This window comes from Suncus etruscus, chromosome 19 (assembly GCF_024139225.1).
Source record: "Suncus etruscus isolate mSunEtr1 chromosome 19, mSunEtr1.pri.cur, whole genome shotgun sequence".
NCBI lineage: Eukaryota > Metazoa > Chordata > Mammalia > Eulipotyphla > Soricidae > Suncus > Suncus etruscus.
Window position 1 is genome coordinate 29,006,252 of NC_064866.1, and position 21,044 is coordinate 29,027,295.

At 44.0% G+C, this 21,044-nt stretch overlaps 2 protein-coding genes across 2 annotated transcripts in view; one reads left to right on the forward strand and one right to left on the reverse strand.

The window, feature by feature from the left end:
* SLC16A4 (solute carrier family 16 member 4) overlaps positions 1 to 18,560 on the reverse strand; it is a 32,021-nt gene extending 13,461 nt beyond the window's left edge. The window contains 10 exon segments of the mRNA XM_049765608.1: positions 2,106 to 2,199; positions 4,528 to 4,739; positions 6,319 to 6,834; positions 8,151 to 8,312; positions 8,481 to 8,624; positions 9,685 to 9,817; positions 15,831 to 15,887; positions 15,889 to 15,936; positions 18,205 to 18,229; positions 18,535 to 18,560. Coding sequence (XP_049621565.1) covers positions 2,106 to 2,199; positions 4,528 to 4,739; positions 6,319 to 6,834; positions 8,151 to 8,312; positions 8,481 to 8,624; positions 9,685 to 9,817; positions 15,831 to 15,887; positions 15,889 to 15,936; positions 18,205 to 18,229; positions 18,535 to 18,560 — 1,417 coding nt within the window.
* Positions 1 to 21,044, forward strand: part of KCNC4 (potassium voltage-gated channel subfamily C member 4) — a 248,510-nt gene that overhangs the window by 174,913 nt on the left and 52,553 nt on the right. The gene's annotated exons all lie outside the window — the stretch shown is intronic.

Consider the following 21,044-nt stretch of genomic DNA (forward strand, 5'->3'; position numbering starts at 1 on the left):
CCCCCCAAAAAAAATATGTTCATAAGGTATTCTATAATTGAATAAATCTTTCTTTTAGATTGAGTACCAAAAATGAACCAGGGATGGTGATGAATATTCCCTTCCAGTTATAATTTTATTTATTGTAAAGTTATATACTTAGGTGTTGGTCTTCAGTTTATAGAGGTATAAACAACATCAGTATAGAACTGGTGTTACAGTATGAAAGCATACAAAAGCAAGAGTGATCCCTTTCTGTCTCACTTTAGCACTGAAGAAATCATAAGTGAATTTTAGACTGAATTCCATTTTTAAAAATGTTTAGAATCACTGCCATAATTGGTACATTGAAATATGTTGATAACTTAAGTGGTTAAAATAGTACAGTTTAGAGGCTGGAGAAGTGGCGCAGTGGTAGGGTGTTTGCCTTGCACGCGCTGATCTAGGACGAACTGTGGTTCAATCCCCTAGCATCCCATAAGGTCCTCCAAGCCAGGGGCGATTTCTGAGCATAGAGCCGGGAGTAACCCCTGAGCGCCACTGGGTGTGGGCCATCCCCCCCCCCCCCAAAAAAAAAGACTACAATTTAAAGTTGTTCACTGGAAATATTTCTGTGTGAGTACTTAACTTTTTAATAATCTTGAGTTAGGGGCTGCAGTGCTAGTACAATATGTGCTTGCCTGTACATAGCAAAACCAGATTTGATCCCAAATACTAATATGGTTCCTCAAGCCCACCAAGAGTGATCCCTGAGCAGAGCCAGGTGTGACACCCCTCCCCCCCACACACACTCACACAAAAAGCTAAAACATTTTGAGGGTTAAATAGTTAGCATGATCCAAATATCTAACTAGGTAAAGAGTGAATATGAAACAACTCTTCTATCTTAAAGCTCGCATTTAATATATTATCTGCTACTCGGTGTTCACCAGTGATCCTGATATTCTACACATGCCTTTTAGCCACATTCCCTCCTACCTTCTCCAGAACAGACAGATGTGAAGGATCTTTATCCCTCTGAAAATAAAAGATACTGGGAAGCCTGAATAGCTGTTGCTAAATAACATATGGTAGGATTCCTTTCTTTCTTCTTCCCTCTCCCTTTCACGCTTATTCCCTTCATTTATTTTCTTTTTTCCTTTTCTTCTGCACTGTAAGTGTGAGGATTTGATTTAAAAATGTGTATTCTAATTGTTGGGCCACACCTGATAGTGCTGGGGGTTACTCTCAACTCTGCTTGGGAATCATGCCTGACAGTTCCACAGATGGAAGAACTGTGCTTCCCTCATGCAAAACAAGCTTTGCATGTGTTCAAATTGTTGAGCTATCACTTCAGTCCTAAAACTAGATTGTTTCCTAAAGAGGCAGATAGACAAATTCTTTTAAGTCCTCTAAGACAGTGGTCGGCAACCTTTTTTTTTTTCCAACTGAGCCAAATCTCGCCAAAATCATGATTGAAATTTGTTTTGCGAGCCACACAGGGCGCGCACTGACAGAGGCTAGGAGCAGAGTCCTTACTCCTGGAGCGGCCGCCCAGCACACAGAAGAGCCAAATTCAAAGTGGAAAGAGCCATAGGTTGGCAACCACTGCCCTAAGAGAATGAAAACTGATTAGTGCACATTACTTTTTTTTTTTATATACTATTTGGTTTTGGTTTGGTTCCATACCTAGCAGTGCTCAGGGGACCACATGGTGTGCCAAAGGTTTAATCTGAATTGTCGACATTCAAAGGAAGCACCTTGCCTGCTGTACTATCTCTCTGGCCCCACGATGCTTGTTAAATTAATTCTCAGCTTCTTTTAGATTAGTGATGGGGTGGAGTGTAAGAGCTGGTACAGAGGAGCAAAGATACCATTAGTTTCTTTTCTTTTTTTTTTTTAGGGGGAGGCCATACCCAGCAGTGCTCAGGATTTATTCCTAGCTGTTCTCAGGGGTCACTCTTGGCAGGCTCAGGACCATATGGGACGTCTAGGATCGAACAAGATTGCATGCAAGGCTAGCACCCTACCTGCTTTATTATTGCCCCAGCCCCTTACCAGTTTCTTTAAAGTGTTATTTTCATTTCTTGTTACCATTAATCATTGGATCTCTGGTTTTCTATTGCTCAGAATGTTGCTAAACATACCTGCTAAGGGTGGTCCAGAAAGGACAGCCATTCCAGCAAAGAAGGATGAAAGTCCCAGAAAGCTGTGAACTTTAGAAATCCCTGACAGATCAACCTGTAGGATTAGAATTCATTGTGTTAGCCAGATGGAGGATTTGCATTTCATACACCTGTGCCCTAAAAGGGGGATGTCTCCTGAAATTGCTAGCAGTTCTCTTCCAAGGAGATTTGCCCCAGTATTGCAATAACTGATGTAAATCAGGGACAGTAATTTCGTCAAGTAGGCAGTATTTTTAGTTATTTATAAGAGATACTGTTTTCTAAAGTTTTTTAGGGGTGCACACCTTGTGGTGTGTGGGGCCTACTGCCATCATCATCTTGCAGGGTGCTGATGATGGTGCTGAAGAATGAATTCGTTTTCCACAGGCAAAGCATGTACTTCAGTCCCCGGAGCCAATTCCAGTTCATGTTCTTTTTTTAAAACTGAATATCTACCTCTCTCCACCATCCTTTCCAGGCTTCCTTGATCTTTTCTGTTAGGCAGTGGGACTTAATTCTCTTGAATCTACCTATGGTTGAGAACCAACTTTATAAGAATTCAAGGAGTAAGTACTGTTGTATAGACTTTGCATGCAGAAGACTTGGGTTTTATGCTGAACAGCACCAGAATTGACTCCCAAGCACCACGAGTAGCCCTTGACACCAGTGATTGTGGCCTAAAACCCAAGAATCTAAGGAGTAAATTTTAGCCTGAGTCTTATATCTTGTAGTACTTAAGCTAATATTGTTATCGTTCTCCCTGAATTCTATTCTGGGGATCTAGTTCTAAGAATCCACAGGGTTCTGAGTAGTTCCTGAAGTGTTTATATTAGTATGTTGTTCATGTCATTCTGGTAATAATTTTGAAATCAGTTTTGGGTAAAAGTGGGAAGAGAGGAAGAAGGAAAAATGTCTCTTTTATTTATTTTTTCCTTTTAGGCTACAGCTAATGGAGGTTGGGATTGTAGTGCTGTGCTCAGAGAACCACATGGTCCTGGAATAGAATCCTGGCCTCCCACAGCCAAAGCATGCACTTCAACCCTTTGAACTATCTCCTTGATTTCCCACAGCGTGTGTTTTATTGAAAAGAAACCATGCTAGTCCAGAAGCTCCTTTTTCTTTGTTACTCTTTAAGATCATGTGTGTGTTTTATTGAAAAGAAACCATGCTAGTCCAGAAGCTCCTTTTTCTTTGTTACTCTTTAAGATCATGTCCTGAGGACTAGGGAAATAGGGCAGGAGAGCATGTTTTGCAAACTGGTTCTGTCTTCAGCACTTTATTGTGTCCCACCATTACTGGGTATCATCCAAACCTACCCCCACCAAGACAAATGTGCCCTCGAAGGAACCAAAGACAGTTTTAAAGCTGGAAGCTATGGGACTAGAAATTTGACTCAGTTGTAAGGTGCCTCCCTTGCATGTGGAAGGCCCTGGTGTTTTCTATCCCTGGTTCCATGCATAGAAAAGAAGTTGAATGTGAGTACCCTGGGGTACTGAGGTAAATGGAATCCTGACATATTTTTTTTGTTTGTTTGTTTGTTTTGTTTGTTTTGTTTTTGCTTTTGTTTTGGGGCCACACTTGGTGGCATCCTAGCTCTGCAGTCATAAATCACTTATGGCAGGCCAGGGGGTCCATATGGGATACCAGGGATCAAACCCAAGTCGATTGCTTACAAGGCAGACGCTCTTCTCACTGTGCTATTTCTCTGGTCTCAGGAATCCTGACCCTTCAAGTTCTTGCCTTTCCTTCTCCAAATAGATAGTTCTCGTTATCCCCACCACTCTCCAAGGTAAAAATGACTATGTGGGTAGAAAATAGATAGCTGCAGTTTCTGAGACATTGTGAATTATTTTTTATTTTGGGGCCATACTTGAGGGCTGCTTCCAGTGATGTTCAGGGCACTATGCAGTCTCAGAAATTCAACTTAAGGCTTCTATATGCCAAGCATGCTCCAGCTGTTTGGTCTAGTTCTCCAACCCCAAAAATCATTGCCTTTTAAGTCATAAAGTTAATATAAATTAAATGTTATCTTGGGAGAGGAATTCATTTTTTCTTTTTTTGGTTTTTGGGTCACACCCAGTGCTCAGAAGTTACTCCTGGCTCTATGCTCAGAAATCGCCCCTGGCAGGCACGAGGTACTGTATGAGATGCCGGGATTCGAACCACCATCCTTCTGCATGCAAGGCAAACGCTTTACCTCCATACTATCTCTCTGGCCCCAATTCATTCTTTCTTTAATATATTTTTATTTGGGGAGTGTGCCATACCCAGTGGTTCTCAGGAGCTGGCATGGCTCAGCGCTCAGGATATGGGATTCAATCCTCAGCAGGATGCAAGACAAGTGCCTATACTCTCTCACACACATAGCTTACATTTATTTATAAATGGTCAGGTATGTACTCACCAGTATGGGAAGTATTAATGCCAGATAGCCACCAGTGAAAATGGCAAAAAAGATAGTATAAGTCATCAGAAGTGGAAATGTGGTGGCCAAGGGAGCAAGCAAGTTAGTGATGCCACAGAGGATGAGGTAAGTCTTGTGGTAATGGTACTTCTTGATCCAGTTTTGGTCAGCAATCCATCCAGAGATAATCTGACTGACTGTCTCAGTGATACCTGAAACGGCATTGGAAAAATATATGTGTTGATGAAGTCCTAATTTTCATTTCCTCTCAAACAGTATGAAAGTGTAAAGACATCTAAGTCTGACTTCATCCTGGGGTTAGGTTATGTAAGGAAGAGTCTATTACTAGGCTCTGCCATTTACTGTTACATTTCGTGAAAAGACACAGTATTGGGTAGGAGACCTGTCAGTTGTGTTTTCTGATTGTTTTTTGGCGAACTCTTGCCACTAAACTGGGAATCCCTGATTCTAGAGGAGAGTGGGTTCAAGGTCTTCCCTGCAGTCCTACAAAGGTGCTGTGAAAAGTTAAGACCAGCAGATCCTCACTTGGTATCCTGAGGAGAACATGCTGGAAGATAGATGTGAGAATAATAAAGTCTTAGGCTGAAATAAATTATATTGGGATTCCTTCTTAGGACATATTTTGGTGACTAACTCCTCCTCCTGTTGTTATTAGTTTGACTTGAAAAGAAAACTAAGTCTGGGAATGGAAGATGGAACATTAGGATTATGGTATAACTTAAAATTCCAGAAACACAATTTTCACTTTATTGCAAGATCATGTTATCCTTAATACTTTTTATGTCCACATGGCAGTGATACTAAAAAATATTCACCAGGGGCCTGAGAGGTAGCATGGAGGTGAGGCCTTTGCCTTGCATACAGAAGGTCAGTGGTTCGAATCCTGGCATCCCATATGGTCCCCTGTGCCTGCCAGGAGCGATTTCTGAGCATAGAGCCAGGAGTAATTCCTAAGCGTGGCCAGGTGTGACCCAAAAACCAAAAAAGAAAAAAAATATGTTCACCATAAGTACAGTGAGTTTCATGCTTAACAAATTTCACCACAAAATAAAGGGTGGTGGGGAGGATAAGGGATTTCATGGGCTGGAGGGTTATGCAGCAGAGAGGGCCTTGCACATGGCTGACCCAGATTAGATCCAGGGCATCCCATATGGTCCCCCAAGCAATATTAGGAATGAGCACAGAGCCAGGAGTAACCCCTGAGCACTGCTGGGTGTAGCCCCCCCAAAATTTTTCATGTGACCAATAGCCTTGCACATAGCCAACCAAGTTTGAACACCAACATCCCATATGGTCCCCAAACCTGCCAGGAGTAACCCCTGAGCACTGTAAAGTGTGGCCCAAACAAAAAAACAATTTCATGAGTGTATTTTTTATAAAAATATATGTGATTTTGTGTTTATATGTAATACTTCTTTTCCCCTCTGAGAACACATTTTAGATACATATATATATATATAATATATATAACCAACTAGGTTTTTTTTTTTAGTTACAAAGTTGCTTATAACAGTTTCAGTCATATAGTGTCCAACACCCATTGCTTGATGGGATTTGAGTAAGAAGACTTGGTTTTGAATCCACTACCAAAATGGGAGATGCGACGTGCAGCGTGCCATGTGCAGGAACTGCCCACCGCTTCCTCTAGCTTACAAAACAGGTTGCCTGGGCCATCTACAATTGTTTTTCTAATTTTTTTTTAAGCTTTTTAGAAAATCTAGTAAGCCTGTACAAATTCTTTTTGAGTGTGCAATGAAAGATTTTTCTTACCGGCTATAGAAACAAGGTAGGAGGCTTGCATGATGTCGATTCCCAGTGTTTTGGCTCTGGCAACCAGATGAAAAGTAGGAATGAAGTATGCCAGTTGACTGAGGAGAAAGGACCAGGTAAATATGTAGAAGAGAGGATTCTTAAAAAGAGAAATATCAAAGAGCTGGCATTTACAGTGCCTGGAAGTGACCTTCTCATCACTTTCATTATTCATAGGGCTTAGTTCTGTATTCCTGTTAGGCCCATTGTCAGACTCTCTGCTTTGGTTTTGCGAGGCTATGAAACTTGTAGTGTGCTGTCCGGCCTTATATGATCTGCTGTCCCCAGCAGTCGATACATGTACCTCATTGAAGTCTGATGTTTCTGTTTCAAATACAGCTTTGGAAATACTTGCAGACACATTGTTGCTTCTCTCTCTGACATCAGAACTGCTCTCTCCTTTGATATGGAGAGGTCTTAGGAGCATACTGGAAGGCACCAGATTCATTGTGATAGCTCCAAATATTATTAGCGTACCTAAAGAGGGGACATTGGTGAGTTAAAAATGAAAACACCCATCCATGAAAAGTAGTAGCGCAGAAACTGAAAACTGCTGGATTTAGCCAAACACATTATTTAAGTATGTTCATTTACTTGTTAGCTGTATACACTGGTATATATGAAGATGGTGTCCTTTTGAGATAGAAAACCAGAGAGTTGCTCCAACAGATGGCATGAAAAGGAGAGAGCTATTTTTGCAACAAGAGCAAAACTAGTTTGGTGAGGGAGGAGGAAGAGATATTTTCAGTGTTAGAAAATTGGGGGCCAGGGATAGCTCTTCTGGTAGAAAGCACCTGCTGTGTAGGCATGAGGCCAAGAGTTTGATCTCTGCCACCACCCCACATCCCAAGTGTGATCCTGAGTGCCACAATTAAATATGAACACCAAACCGAGGTGCACGATTTCTGGCAACATCATGACAATTAGTGTTTTTTTTTTTTTTTAAAGATCTTGAAGGATCTTTAAACGGAAAGAGATAGATATCAACAGTGAAAGGGGGGGGGTATTAGATGATAGAATTGTTTGGAAACTGCCTTCTGTGACATTTTCATTTCCTTAAAATGAGACAGATGCCTTTGCCTTTGAAGCCAAATTAGGTACTTGTTGTCCGCATGTCTGTAATGCTGAATTCATGTAAGGTGCTTTTAGATAGAGTTGACTATTGGATCCAGTAGCCTGTCTTAGGAATTTGTCAGCCTGTCCTGCTCAGGATGAAACTAAACAGGTAGGTGATAGAAAAAGCTATATATGTTATTTGGAGCCCCATATTTTGTCATTTTAGTTTTAATTTAACTGTTTTGTCTCTAGTACAAGAAACGTGTGGTGTGAGTGGTTTCTCATTTTCAAAATTATTAGTTAACTATAACAAAAGATGAACCTTTAAGAAAACATAGATCCCTTGATTTTTTTACCTGACATGCACCACTATCACCCACAATCTATTGAGTGATATAAAGGAGGAGGCACACACACACACACACACACACACACACACACACACACACACTTTTTTCTTTAAGGGGGAGGTTGCCTAGAGGATGCTTTTCTGAGGGAGGGAGAGGAATCCTTGCTTCTCTGGTGTTTTGCCTTTCCAGCCAGTAGATTCCCCAATGTCCCAGAAACCTCTATTTCTCAGGACAATGGGCTCTGAGTTGCTTTATGGCTGGCAGAGCCTGCAGGTGCTATAAGATTCATAGTCTCCAAGGACATGGTGCATGGTAATTTTAGGAATCGTGTTCACTTTTCTTAAGAGTTGAACCTTAAATCTTGTACAGCATTTTCAAATGACTCACCTGTCCAGTCATACAGATCCATTAGGAATTTTGTAAAGGGTGCTAGGAGGAATGTGAGTCCCATTCCAGAGCGAGCAATAGCAGAGCAAAGAGCCAGTCGTTTTTTGAAGTATTTGCTAAGTACTACGGCAGCTGATTGATACAAGAAAGCGGATCCCAAACCTGTCAGACAAACATTCACAGCTTCAGTGCTTTCACATTAAGTGACTTGGTCTCCAGACAAAATTTTCCTCCTTCAACAGAATTTAGTAGGCCTTTTGAAACCATGAACAGTAAAAAGAAATGTTCCGGGTTTCGTTTTTGATTGTCTTGCTTTTACAGTAGACTTACCAGGTAAAAATCCCATTGTCACACAAAGAAAAGAAATACTTGTGGCCCAGCTGCTGATCAGGTATCCGCTGGTAAGAAGGAGAGCTCCAAAAATGGAGGCAGTTCTTTCTCCAATTATGTCACAGGTAATGGCAACCAGAGGACCTTTAAGAAGAGTAAGAATGACAGATTGTAAATGTGCTCTGGCACTCCTATGTGCAATTATTCTTTGATTTGGGGCCATATCCAGTGATGTTCAGGGCTTCTGACTCTGTACTCAAAGAGTATAGTGCTATGGAACCAGATAGTATGCCAGGGGTCAGCCTGTCCTATGCAAGTCAGGTACCTTACCCACTTTACTAGTGTTCTGCCACATACACACACTAAATATACTTGTTTTATTGTTTTTTTGTTTGTTTTTGTTCTTTTGGTCCACACCCGGTGACGCTCAGGGTTTACTCCTGGCTATGCGCTCAGAAATCGCTACTGGCTTGGGGGACCATATGGGATTCTGGAGGATTGAACCGTGGTCCATCCTAGGTTAGCTGTGTGCAAGGCAAATGCCCTACTGCTGTGCCACTGCATTAAGAAAAAATAATGTAAGCTGGCTGGGTCGGAGGGGTCTTGTAAACCGTATATTGTAGAAACTTCTATAAATGAGGTTGCATCTAGTGACAGTTACTAGAACAAGGCTCTGTCTCTGTTCCCTTCATCATGTTACATTTCTAGATAAAACTAAAGAAAGAGGGGTTAGAGAAATTGTACAGGGGCTAATAAGGTAGTATGGAGCTTCTCTTACACTTGGCTGGCCCGGTTTGGTCTTAAGCACCATATAGGATCCATCCCCAGGCATTGCCAAGAGAGAACTCTAAGTACCAACAGGTGTGATCCCAACCCCTTTCCCCCAAAAAATGAAAACATGTAATTTGACTTGAGTATATAAAGATGGTTAGATCTTCCTTGTCTGACATCTCAGTTGAGGGACTGAAAAGTAGGCATCAAAAATGGAGTCGTGGAATTAAGGAACAGGTGGATTCTGCAGTTTTCTTTGAAGCTCAATATTTCCAGTTTTACCGAGTCACTTGGAGGCTAATCTAACTCCTTAGTTTTCACAACTTTACATATTAATAAGTAAACCTGAATTGTAACAATACATCTGCCTTGGATGACCAGCAGATGAGTCTTCTTAGGTCTTTGGATGCCAAGCTTATTGCCAGCCTTATACCTGCAAAAAAACGAAGTGAGGACATGATGGATCCAATCCAGCCAGTTTGCTCGGAGGTACCTTCAAATTCTTCTTGAAAAACCACAAAGAAAATGGCAAACGTCTTGGTCATTCCCATCACAATCACATTTACCTGAGTCAAAGCAAATCAGAGTCCAAGTCAGTTATGAGTGGTCATTACGGAAAATTACAGTTACAGGAGGTTAGGATGTCCCAGGTCACTAATATTTACCAAGTGGATGGCTCCTTGTCAGAAATTTTCTTTGGGGTGGGTATCTGCTTAGAGCTTCATTACCAGGCTACAGGATATTGTATTAGAGATCAGGAAATTGAAGGTTAGAGAGTAAATGTTGGTCAATAGAGTGCTAGAGTTGACATTTGAACCCAAATACACTTGGCCCCAGATCAGCTCCTCTCCAAGTCTGTCAGACAGCTAATTCTATTTAATCTTTACAAAAACACATTGGTCCTAAGGTGCAGTATTACCACTTACTCTTTTCATTTTATTTGATTGTGGGGCCATACCCATCAGCGCTCAGGCTACTTCTGGCTCTGCACTCAGAAATCACCAGGCAGGCTTGGAGAACCATATGGGATGCTGGGAATCAAACCTGGGTCCACTTCAGATCAGCTGTGTACAAGGCAAATGCCCTACCGCTGAGTATCACCACCTCTTATGTCAGCTTTGCTTTAATTCTGTTTCAGAGTTGAATATCCATCTGTTTCCTCTGAGGGAGCCATAGAACTAAATCAAACTGAAACATTTTCAAGGCAAAAGGAAGAGACTAATTGATAACAGGACAGTTACCAGGGAGCCACGTGTTCCCACTCAACCTTTCCCACATTGGCCTCTCCAGAGTCTAGGAGAGTGCTTTTTTTGAGGTCCTTTAGCTTTTTCTACAGTAATTTGTTACTGAGCCACACCCAGTGTTAATCAGAACTTACTCCCGGTTCTGTGCTCACGGATCACTTCTGGCAGGACTCACAGGCCATAAGCAATACTGGGAATGGAATCTATCGGCTGCACTGTCAAGTCTGGAGTGCATTTGTTACTTGACATTCGGTGAGTCTGCAGACACTGGAGAGTTACTCTTCCTCTATTGTTTGCTTACTAGTAAGACATCTTCAGTGGAGCCAGGAAGAAGAACAGGAAGGAGATGTTGGAGTATGCAGACCCATTCCTATCTCCTCAGGACCCATGTCGATTCACCTTCATCTGAGGCTTCCTTAGCTCTTCCGGAGCCTTCTCTGGCTTCCCAAAGAGACTTTCCCTTTCAGCCTGGTCATGTTTTGCTTCTGAAGGGCTACAAAACTCTAGGCGCCCTTTCACTTAGTCCTCTTTCTTGTCAATCAAGTAAAGACTTCTCCCTGGGATTCTGTTCTAACTTGATACCTGCCCCATGGATAGTTGGCTTCCTCTAAAGGTTTTTGTTAGTACTCCTGGTGGAGGCGTTCTGAGTCCTAATCTTTAAGTCTGAATCTTGCCTCTTTAGTAGGTTTGTCACCTTAAACAGTCTTGCAGCATTCCTGCTCCATTTTCTGTGAAATGGGAGATAAATGTTGCCTAGTTTTTCTGAAGACCAAGTTCTCACCAAGTAATACCTCGCACTGAGTTCCAATGAAATTGTTTTTCCTAGAGTTTCAGACTTCTTTGCCTGCTTGTTTCTAACTCAGGTCAGCTCATCCCAAATTAAACATTTCTTTTATCCCACATCTACTCGTCTTTTATTTCTCTTTTATTGGTGTGTGTGTGTGTGTATATAGCAGGTGTTTGGGGGAGATCTGGGGTCCCTTTTCAGTGCTTTCTGCCAGTTCAATATGAGTCTCTGAGGATATGGTGCTTGGATCCTACAGTGTTGAAGATCACCCAGGACCACTCCAACAGTGCACAGGGGCTTCCTGGGGTACAGTACCCAGTGATGCTGGTTGACCATATGATGCAGGAAGTCTTAATCCTTATACTATCTTTTGGTTCCTTTTCACCTGAATCAGAGTTCTGCCTAGTCCTAACCATTTCCCTCAGCCTGGACCTACAAGTCCTAATCAAGACCAGACCTCTCTCTGACTATTCGGACAGCGTTATTGTTGTCAGTTAGGGAATGAGTAATGATCTTCCCAGATGATAGAAGCTGGAGCTGGGGAGAAGAAAGTTCCTCCTTTTCATTTTCTGATTCTGATTGGATAGAATATACAAAACTTCCCTTATTTAAAGCAAACGTGATCCAGCACCAGGGTTGTATAATCAAGTGAAACTGGACGTTTTGTAACTGTTACTCTCCTCCAAGGTCCCTTTCCAGGAAACTGCTGGAGAATATAGAGATGCGAGCCTAGCCAGATGCATGTCTCTGGGTCCTCAGAAGCCCCACAGTGCCACCTAAATATGTATGTGGTGCTGCCCATCCTGTGCTGCCTTCATGCTGTTGCTGCTGCCCCCAACCTCTGACTCAGAACACTTCTCTTAGCTCTACATTTGCTATCTGGAGGTAGCAGCAGCAAATCGGATTCGCTAGAATCTTTAATATCTGATTTTGAGACTGGGAATATTGCTTTGGGGTAAAATCTTCCTGGCACATGTGAGATCCCGGATTTGATTCCTGGCACTGCAGATTAGTTGGGCAGTCTGTGTCTACTCCTGAATCTTAATCAGGAAGGCCAAGGACACCTCTTTTGCATCTGCCCTGCCTTTTCCCTTAACTGTAAGCTTTTTTATTTTGGGTCAAAGATTAAAAATCTTTTCCCCCAAAGTCTAAGTGTTATTCTTGTTAACTAAGAAGACCAGATAAATCTCTCATACATGCTATTTTGTCCCATGCTTTCCTCCCAGGTTGGAGGCTTCCAAGCCTATCCCAGAAATCCCATCAGACTTGATTGGTGGGCTTACTCCAAAATCAAAGTCCTCCCTACCTGCCCCCCCCCTCCACTCCTACACAGGACTGAGGAAAACTCCTTCACAAGTTTGTATTGGGGAAAGGTTGGATCTGCTCTAGCTGCCTGCCTCTTTTGAATAGACAGCAACAGATTTGGTCAGTCTGTAGTGACAATTTCCTTCTATGGTTCCTCTCTAACATGGCCCTGGTTGGTATTGACCTTCAGAAATGTCCTAAAGATACAGTCAGTTGTTATCTTCACTTCCTCTCAGGCCCCCACCATGCATCTAGGGAAGTGTCAGGTTTCTTGTCTTTGCTAAAGTGACGCCCACTGCCTTTTTCTGTCATATCTGACCTCAGTCATTCCTGTCTGTTCACCACCACCACCTCCTAAACTTTTCTGCTTGCTTCTCTGTTGCCCAGTGTTCTTTGGGGTACCTTCCCATATCCCATGCCATAGAGGCTGTACATTTGAGGCACAAATCCCATACTGAATATATTGATAGTTATGTCACAAGTTCCCAAACTGTATAAAAATACCCACTAAGCCAGCCCAATTTCTCCCCTCTATCTTAGGCCCTCCAGTGCAGTGAATAGCATACTTATTTTCCAACTTGCCCAAACAAAAACCCCAGATGTGCTGACTCTCTCTGTTCCTTTTTAAGTCCATAGGTTCTCCACGTGTCACTCAAATGTATTTTATCTCCATCCCCATAACTACTCCCTTGATTTAAGGCCTTATGTTTTCTTCCTGAATTACCGCAGCACACTGTGTTCCCACGTCCCACAGTAGATAGATACTAGTGTGTTCAAGACTGTCTCCTACCAGTCCATTATCCACTGCAGTTGTCCTTTACAGTTTTTTTTTCTAGCCAAGACCACCCCCCCCCATATCCTTGTTTCATTACTTCTTTTCATTCTGATGGAAGCAATGCTCTTGTGTCATACAGATCTTTTCCATGTCATCATTCATTACCTTCCTCATTTATGCCTAAGTGTATTGATCAATCTTGTTCATGTATCCTGCTTTCCATCCCCCAGGTATTTATTGAATCTCTAATACTCCATCACTAAGGGAAGGAGGAAAGAAAGGAAGGGTCAGAAAGGCAGCTTGGTGGTAGAGTGCATGCCTTATGAGTTCCTGGGTTTCATTCCCAACAGGACAAAGAAGGAGAAAAGGAAATAAGAGTTTCTGCAGAACATTGCAACTTTAGGGCTGGAGCAGTAGTACAACTGGCAGGGTGTTGCCTCACACTTGATTTGTCTGCGCTCAATCCTCAGCATCTCATGGTACCCCGAGCATCACCAAGAGTAATTCTGTAGTGTAGAGCCAGGAGTAACCCCTGAGCATCACTGAGTGTGCCCACTTCCCCCCAAAAAAGATCACTGGGACTTTTCCTTCACCTTTTCAAGAGTTCAGCTATTGTACTCACAGGAAACAAAGCAAAGTCTTTAGCCATTAACTCTGTGGACCATTGACCTTGCGTTAGCTGTTAATGTTTTGAGGACCTGGGTACATTTTGTGTATTTTAGAAGCAAACCTCGCTCCAAAAAATGGGGCACGTCTTAATCTAGTTAAATCATTTTCTATATTTGGAGGGAGAGGGTGTTGGCCTTACCATACTGCCCGGATGCTAATCTTTTTTTTTTTTTTTTTGGTTTTTGGGCCACACCCGGTAACGCTCGGGTTACTCCTGGCTATGTGCTCAGAAGTTGCTCCTGGTTTGGGGGACCATATGGGACATCGGGGGATTGAACCGCGGTCCGTCCAAGGCTAGCTCAGGCAAGGCAGGCACCTTACCTTTAGCGCCACCGCCCGGCCCCCGGGATGCTAATCTTGACTCTTGCTTAGGAATGACCTGTGGTGGGGCTTGGGGGGGAATCTCATGCTCTGCCAGAGATTGGAACCAGGGACAGTGGAGTACAAGGTAAGCATCCTAACCGCTGTGCTATCTCCTGTCGCCTAGATAATTTTTCTTATGAGAGACCAAGTTGGGCAAATGACTTCCTAGCCCTAAGAGGACAAAATAAGAAATGAGAGGGTGGTCTTGGGAAAAACATTAGAGAATTGGAGATCTCATAGGAGTCATGCAGACAAGCGCAAGGGAGGACTGTTGGTTAGGACACTTAGTTTCCTTAGCAGTAACATTTCAGGGCATGAAAAGAAATAATTATTTGATAGTGATGCTCAAATTTAATAAATAGTTCTCTGGGTAACTTTGTTTTACGTAAATCCTGGCTGAGGACCTCTGCCCCTTTCTCTGTTCTAATGTGTTCCCATCCTCTAGTTACCCAAATTGTGAGTGACAGGATTGCTTGTAGGCACTTGAACCTGATTTTTCCTCCTGAGTACTGCACGGGGAGGTCATGGGAGGGGATTTTTGTGAGCCTATCCCAAAGGAAACAGAACTTAACTGGGACCCTTTAGAACTGTGGAACAGCGTCAGCATGGTCTTTGGAAGCACAGGTTGGAAAGGATTCCTCAACATTCTAGAATATCCATACCTATGGCTCACCTCTGCTGTTCACATACCTACCAAAGAGCTGGATGAGGGAAAGGAGTTCATTTTTAAAACCAGAGGGGCTGGAGAGATGGTACAGGGTGAAGTTCTTGCCTCGCACATTGCCAATCCAAGTTCCATTCATGCCACTGCATATGTACCCCTGAGCACTATCAGGTGTGATCTGTGAGCATAGAGCCAGAAACACTTCATATGGCCCAAAACAAATCCAAAGCATATGTTCCAGGTGCTGTTATTAGCCAGGGGAAAATTCCGCTCTGCTTTAAGAATCCGTATTTTTCTCTCTCTTGACAACCACAAATAGACATCAGGCATAAGTCTAAGTTTATGCTCTATCTAGGGGGATGGCGTGGGCACAAAGAGGAGACTACTCTGGAATTAGCTGTGTTGCCTGAGCTAGGATCCCCTTCTATACCCAAAAACACTTTTAGCATTTCCAAGGGCCACCCTGGAAGTGTAAAATTGTCCCCAAACTCTTAACTGCAGTGCAGCCAGGGCCAGGGGGCTGGCTGGTGGTGGTGTGGCACATCGGAGGTTTAGGAGATGGGGAGACTCCGCTTCATTTAGGGAGGGGCATTCTTTACTCCTTGGTTCAGTGTAGGCATCCATGTGAGCAGGTAATGGCAATTCAGGCCTTGCTCCCTTTCCCTATTCTCGAACTGATCTCATTAGTGACCTTGCATTCAGGATGTTCTGAACCTTTTCCAAGGGGCTCTCTGCCAAACCATAGAGAAATAGAAGGAAATTAATTTCTTACCAAGAAGAAGTGCAGTACGACCATCCATCCCCAGCCACCATCTGGGGCTTTTGCGTAGGTGAAGATCTTCTCCTTGCTTTTCGGCATGATGCTTTATTAAAAATCCCTGTGACAAAACCACAACATGGCTGTCTCAGTTCACTGGTTACTGACCTAAATGTGTCTGTATTCATTTTCTTTCCTTTTTATTTTCAATCTTTCAATTGCTCAGGCTATACCTGCTCAGTGGCTACTCCTGTTGGTGCTTGGGGATCACTCGGTACTGAGGATCAAACCTGGGCCGCCTCATATGCTCAGCCCTTTGTGCTCCTTCCCTGCCCCTTGTATTATTGGCCTGGTACAAGTAGTTTGATATCACAGAAAAAGAAAATTTTAAAGTTTAGATCAAGGGCTAGAGTCCCTCAATAACCTAGAACATGCAGGAGGCCCATGTTATATCTCTGGCACTACAGAGTCCCCGATCACTATCAGGAACCAAAGTTTCGGGACTAGCTTCTGATCCTCACCAGGTGTGGCCCCAAATGCACCAAGTTTACTTGTACTGTAATTTTTTTTTTGGTTTTTGGGCCACACCCGGCGGTGCTCAGGGGTTACTCCTGGCTGTCTGCTCAGAAATAGCTCCTGGCAGGCACGGGGGACCATATGGGACACCGGGATTCAAACCAACCACCTTTGGTCCTGGATCGGCTGCTTACAAGGCAAACGCCGCTGTGCTATCTCTCTGGGCCCATACTGTAATTTTTTTAAGACGACTTCTTTAAAAGTGGATTATTTTCCCTCATTTCTCCAGTTGTATATAGACTCTGCTCTCAACCACAAAATATGCAAGCAGGACCCCTCCCAATAGCTGAAAAAGGAGGAGTTTATGCCTGGCATTTGAGAGAACTTCCATCACGTCTCATCAGCATTGCTGGCCTGAGCAGCATGTTATTCATTGCCTGTTTTTTTTTTTTTTTTTTTTTTTTTTGGGGGGGGGTCACACCTGGCAGCACTCAGGGTTACTCCTGCTCTACGCTCAGAAACTGCTCCTGGCAGGCTCGGGGGACCATATGGGATGCCGGATTGGAACCACCATCTTTCTGCATGCAAGACAAATGCCTTACCTCCATGCTATCTCTGGCCCCTCATTTCATTGCCTTTGAGGACAATGGGCTGTCCAGCCTGTACTGCCCTCTGGGCTCCTTGGAGAAACCCGAGTGTTTTGTTTTATTTAGTTCAGGCAGGAGGATCAGAGAGACAGTCCAGAGGTTAAGGTGTTTCCCTTGCTTGTATAGCCAATTCGTGGCACTACACACGGTCCCCAGACATTGCAGAATGCAGCCCTCGAGAACCCCTGAGCACTTCTGGGTGTAGCCCTGGAGGTCCCTAAACACCACTGTAATTCCCAAGCACATCCTAAACAATGTTTGGCAGAGCCCACACACGGAAAAAATGCAAGCAACACTCTGGAGATTTTCTGGAAGCCTATTGCCTGGTTTTATATATGAAGTCCACAGGGTTTTGAGAGGTTTCTTGGACTTTGTCCTTAGTTAACTGAAACGCCTGACTGACTCAAATACTGCCCGTCTGTCTTCCATAACCACAATCAAGGCAGAACTGAACTGGATAAACACCAAGGAAAGAGTATGAATAAGGAAACATCAGTCACTTACGAAAATCTCTGCCACCAGCTTAGTGTCTGAAAGGTGTCTGGTCAGTTTATTGGTCCTTTCAGGCAAGACTTACAACGAAGTCAGTAGCAAAATCAGACCCACTGATTTATGGGTGGTGATTCCAAGAGCTGTGCCCACCTAGCCAAAACCCAAGAAAACTAGGCCCAACCTCAGACGCCCTAGACTAGAGAAATAGAAGGCAGGAAAGGAAGACTAGCCATTGGGAACTCCTATCTCAAGTATTTGCTTCAATGGAAACAAATGTTCTAAGGAACAAAACAGATACAAAGGCAGAATGTAGCGACTGTTCTTTAAGGATCCCGCACCAGAGAAACACCAAAGAGGTGTGACTATATACTGCAGAGTAAGACAAGGTAACTGACAGTTCTTGGTGGTGGTTGCTGGAGAACATTCTGGTTGTTAGCAAAGAAAGTGCCCAAAAGTGTCCAGGAGGGGATGATCGCCACATCTGCTGTGTATTCACCAGTGATTCCATGAAATAAACCTAGGTCCAGATAAAGAGGGTGAGTGTTGAGCGGAGTACAGAATTGAGTGGAAGGACTACGTCACTTTCCACAGGAAGTCGGATTCTCACTGCAAGGGAGACTCCACCCAGGAGGTGTGGACTGTCTGGTGGTGGTTGGGGATTGTGGGACAGGTGCCAGTCACCTCCAGCCATTGTAGAAAACTAGCCCAGCATACAGTCCCCTTTTTCATCTTACCTTTGATGTGCTCTTCCGACAAGGACTTCTCCACAGATGAGACAAAGAGAAAAAAAATTAGGAAGTTTTTGTGACTGCTCCTAGTGTTCGCAGACTGTGAACACAAGTGAGCATTGTCCGAGCCAGGAGGTCAGAGCCAGTCTAGGCTCCTGGGCTGGTGGACTTTACTTCCTGAGGGGAGGAGGAAAGAGTGTCATTTGACACCATCCAGGCCCGCCCTCCCTGCACCGAGACTGGGAAGGCACAAATTTTGTCCAGAAGCAGCTTTTAGAGTAAACCAAGGAGAAAATCCTCTGGTAACGATTGTTAAACCCCACCAGGCACCCTGACCAGAGGCTGTGGTCATCATCCACCATCCAAACCTACAAATGCCTCTGGGGTTACTAACAGTCAAGTAGGCTCAAAGCTGGTCCTTCTGAACTTGCCCTACATCTTATCTTTGCTTGTCTCCTGATCATCTCTTGGTCCAGTGGCACTCAGGGGTTACTCTTGGTTCTGTGCTCAGAAATTACTCCTGACAGGCTCAGCTGACATATGGGAGGCCGGAGATGGAACCCCGGGTCAGCAGCATGCAAGACAAACTGCCCTCTGCTTTTCTTTGATTTTTGCCTCCCCGAACATCCTGGCTTTGCACTCAGTTGTTACTCCAAAAATAATTGTGAGGGTTCGACCAAAAGTACTTAGAATAGGGCCCTTTCCTTGCACAAGGCGGACCCTGACTGGATCCCCGACACGCCATATATTTCCCCAAGGCCACCAGCAGTGATTCCTGAGAGCAGAGCCTGGAATAAGTTTTGCCCATTGCTGAGTGTGGCCCCAAAACAAACATAAATCTTGAGTTACAGCAACCACAATATTGATTTTTTTTTTAATAGGCTGGGGCCACACTCCTCATTGCTACTGACTTTGGGTTTTGGAGTGACCCCTAGCAGTGCCAAGATTTGAACAGGGGTTGACTTTAGGGAGTTAGCCCCTATTTTTAACCTTGCATAAATTGACTCATTTTTGAGGAGTGCTGAAGAAAAATGGGTGTCATTATCTCTTTAAGGGCAGAGGGAAAGTGGCATCCCATTCACACCAGAGCATTCAGATGGGGTCTTAGGAAAAGAGGTAAAAGTCTGCAGAGTGAGAGAGTTTTTAGCAAGTCACCTCCTGGCTCTCTTAGAATGGCGCCAGGTAGATAGTGGAAGGTTGTTTCCGATTGTCCTTTTTCAAATTCTGTTCAGAAGAAAAATGGCTTTTGGAAGAATTAGATCTTTGTTTGGGTGTGACACGTGAATTTGCTTGTGGTGTACCTCAGTCAATGAACCCTTCCCAAAGACAGTGATAGCTCTCTTTTGTGTTCAGAAAAGGTGTCTTTTGGGACCGAAACAGTATGCAAGGGGTAAGGCATCTACTTTGCCCGCACTAACCTAGGACGGACCTCGGTTCGATTCCCCGGCGTCCCATATGGACCCCCAAGCCAGGAGTGATTTCTGAGCGTCACCGGGTGTGGCCCAAACTCCCCCCCCCCCAAAAAAAAAAAAAAAACAAAGAAAAGGCTTTCTATCTGTAAGGGCACACAGGAGTAGTTTGCAGCCAGAAAGGCTGGATTCCACAGTTGCACTCCAGTGCCAGTCGATTGAGAGAGATGTGGTGACATTAGAGAAAAAGCAGTAGCAGAACCATGGGTTGGAGGATGGAGGAATCATTTCCCGAAGAATCACTTGTCTGCATGCTCTCTCAGTAAGACGCTTACGCTGGGGAAAAATCAGGAAAGTTTGATTTAGAAAAGGCAGTTTGCAGGGGCCCTGGGATGGGCTCTAAATGTAGGCTCTTTACTTTTATTATTTTTTATTTATTTTGGCTTTGGGGTCACACCCAGAGGTGCTCAGGGGTAACTCCTGAAATGGCTCCTGGCAGGCTTGGGGGTTCGACCAATGGGATGCCGGGAATCGAACCACCTTCATCCTGCTTCTGCTGCGTGTAAGACAAACGTCCTACAGCTGTGCTCTCTCTGGCCCCTTAACTCTTTTTATTGGCGAGGGGTTGAGTCACACTCAGTGACACTCAGGTTATTCCTGGCTTGGGGGACCATATGTGATGCTGGGAATCGAACCCAGGTCCGTCCTGTGTCAGCCATATGCAAGGCAAACGCCCTACTGCTGCGCTATGGCTCCACCTCACCCCACCCCCATATCTTAACTTTTTGGGGGGAGCACACCCCGCGGCGCTCAGGGGTTACTTCTGACTCTCCTCAGAAATTGCTCCTGACAGGCTCAGGGGACCATATGGGATGCTGATCCAGGATGGCTTGCAAGGCAAACTCCCTACCGCTGTGCTATCTCTCTCTGGCCCCTCGTATCTTAGCTCTTTTTTTTTTTTTTTTTTTTTTTTGGTTTTTGGGCCACACCCGGCAGTGCTCAGGGGTTACTCCTGGCTGTCTGCTCAGAAATAGCTCCTGGCAGGCACGGGGGACCATATGGGACACCGGGATTTGAACCAACCACCTTTGGTCCTGGATCGGCTGCTTGCGAGGCAAACGCCACTGTGCTATCTCTCCGGGCCCTCGTATCTTAGCTCTTAAGGAAATTTCTGACAAGCTTTAGGGGCACAGACAAAATAAGGGAAACATTCTTTCAACTTGTCAATAGCCCAAGCTCAGAGTTTTCTGGTTTTTATTTTGAGGCTGATTTCATGTTTCTTCCATGTGTAGGTTGCTTAGCTATCAGGATGGAAATACCCAAAATGTGTGTGTACAGAAAAGCAGAATGCATCCCATTCTTGTGTTGTGTATGTGTGTGTGGGGTGATCTAGTGTCTTTGAAACCATCTATGGGAATACCGCTTCTTGATGTTAAG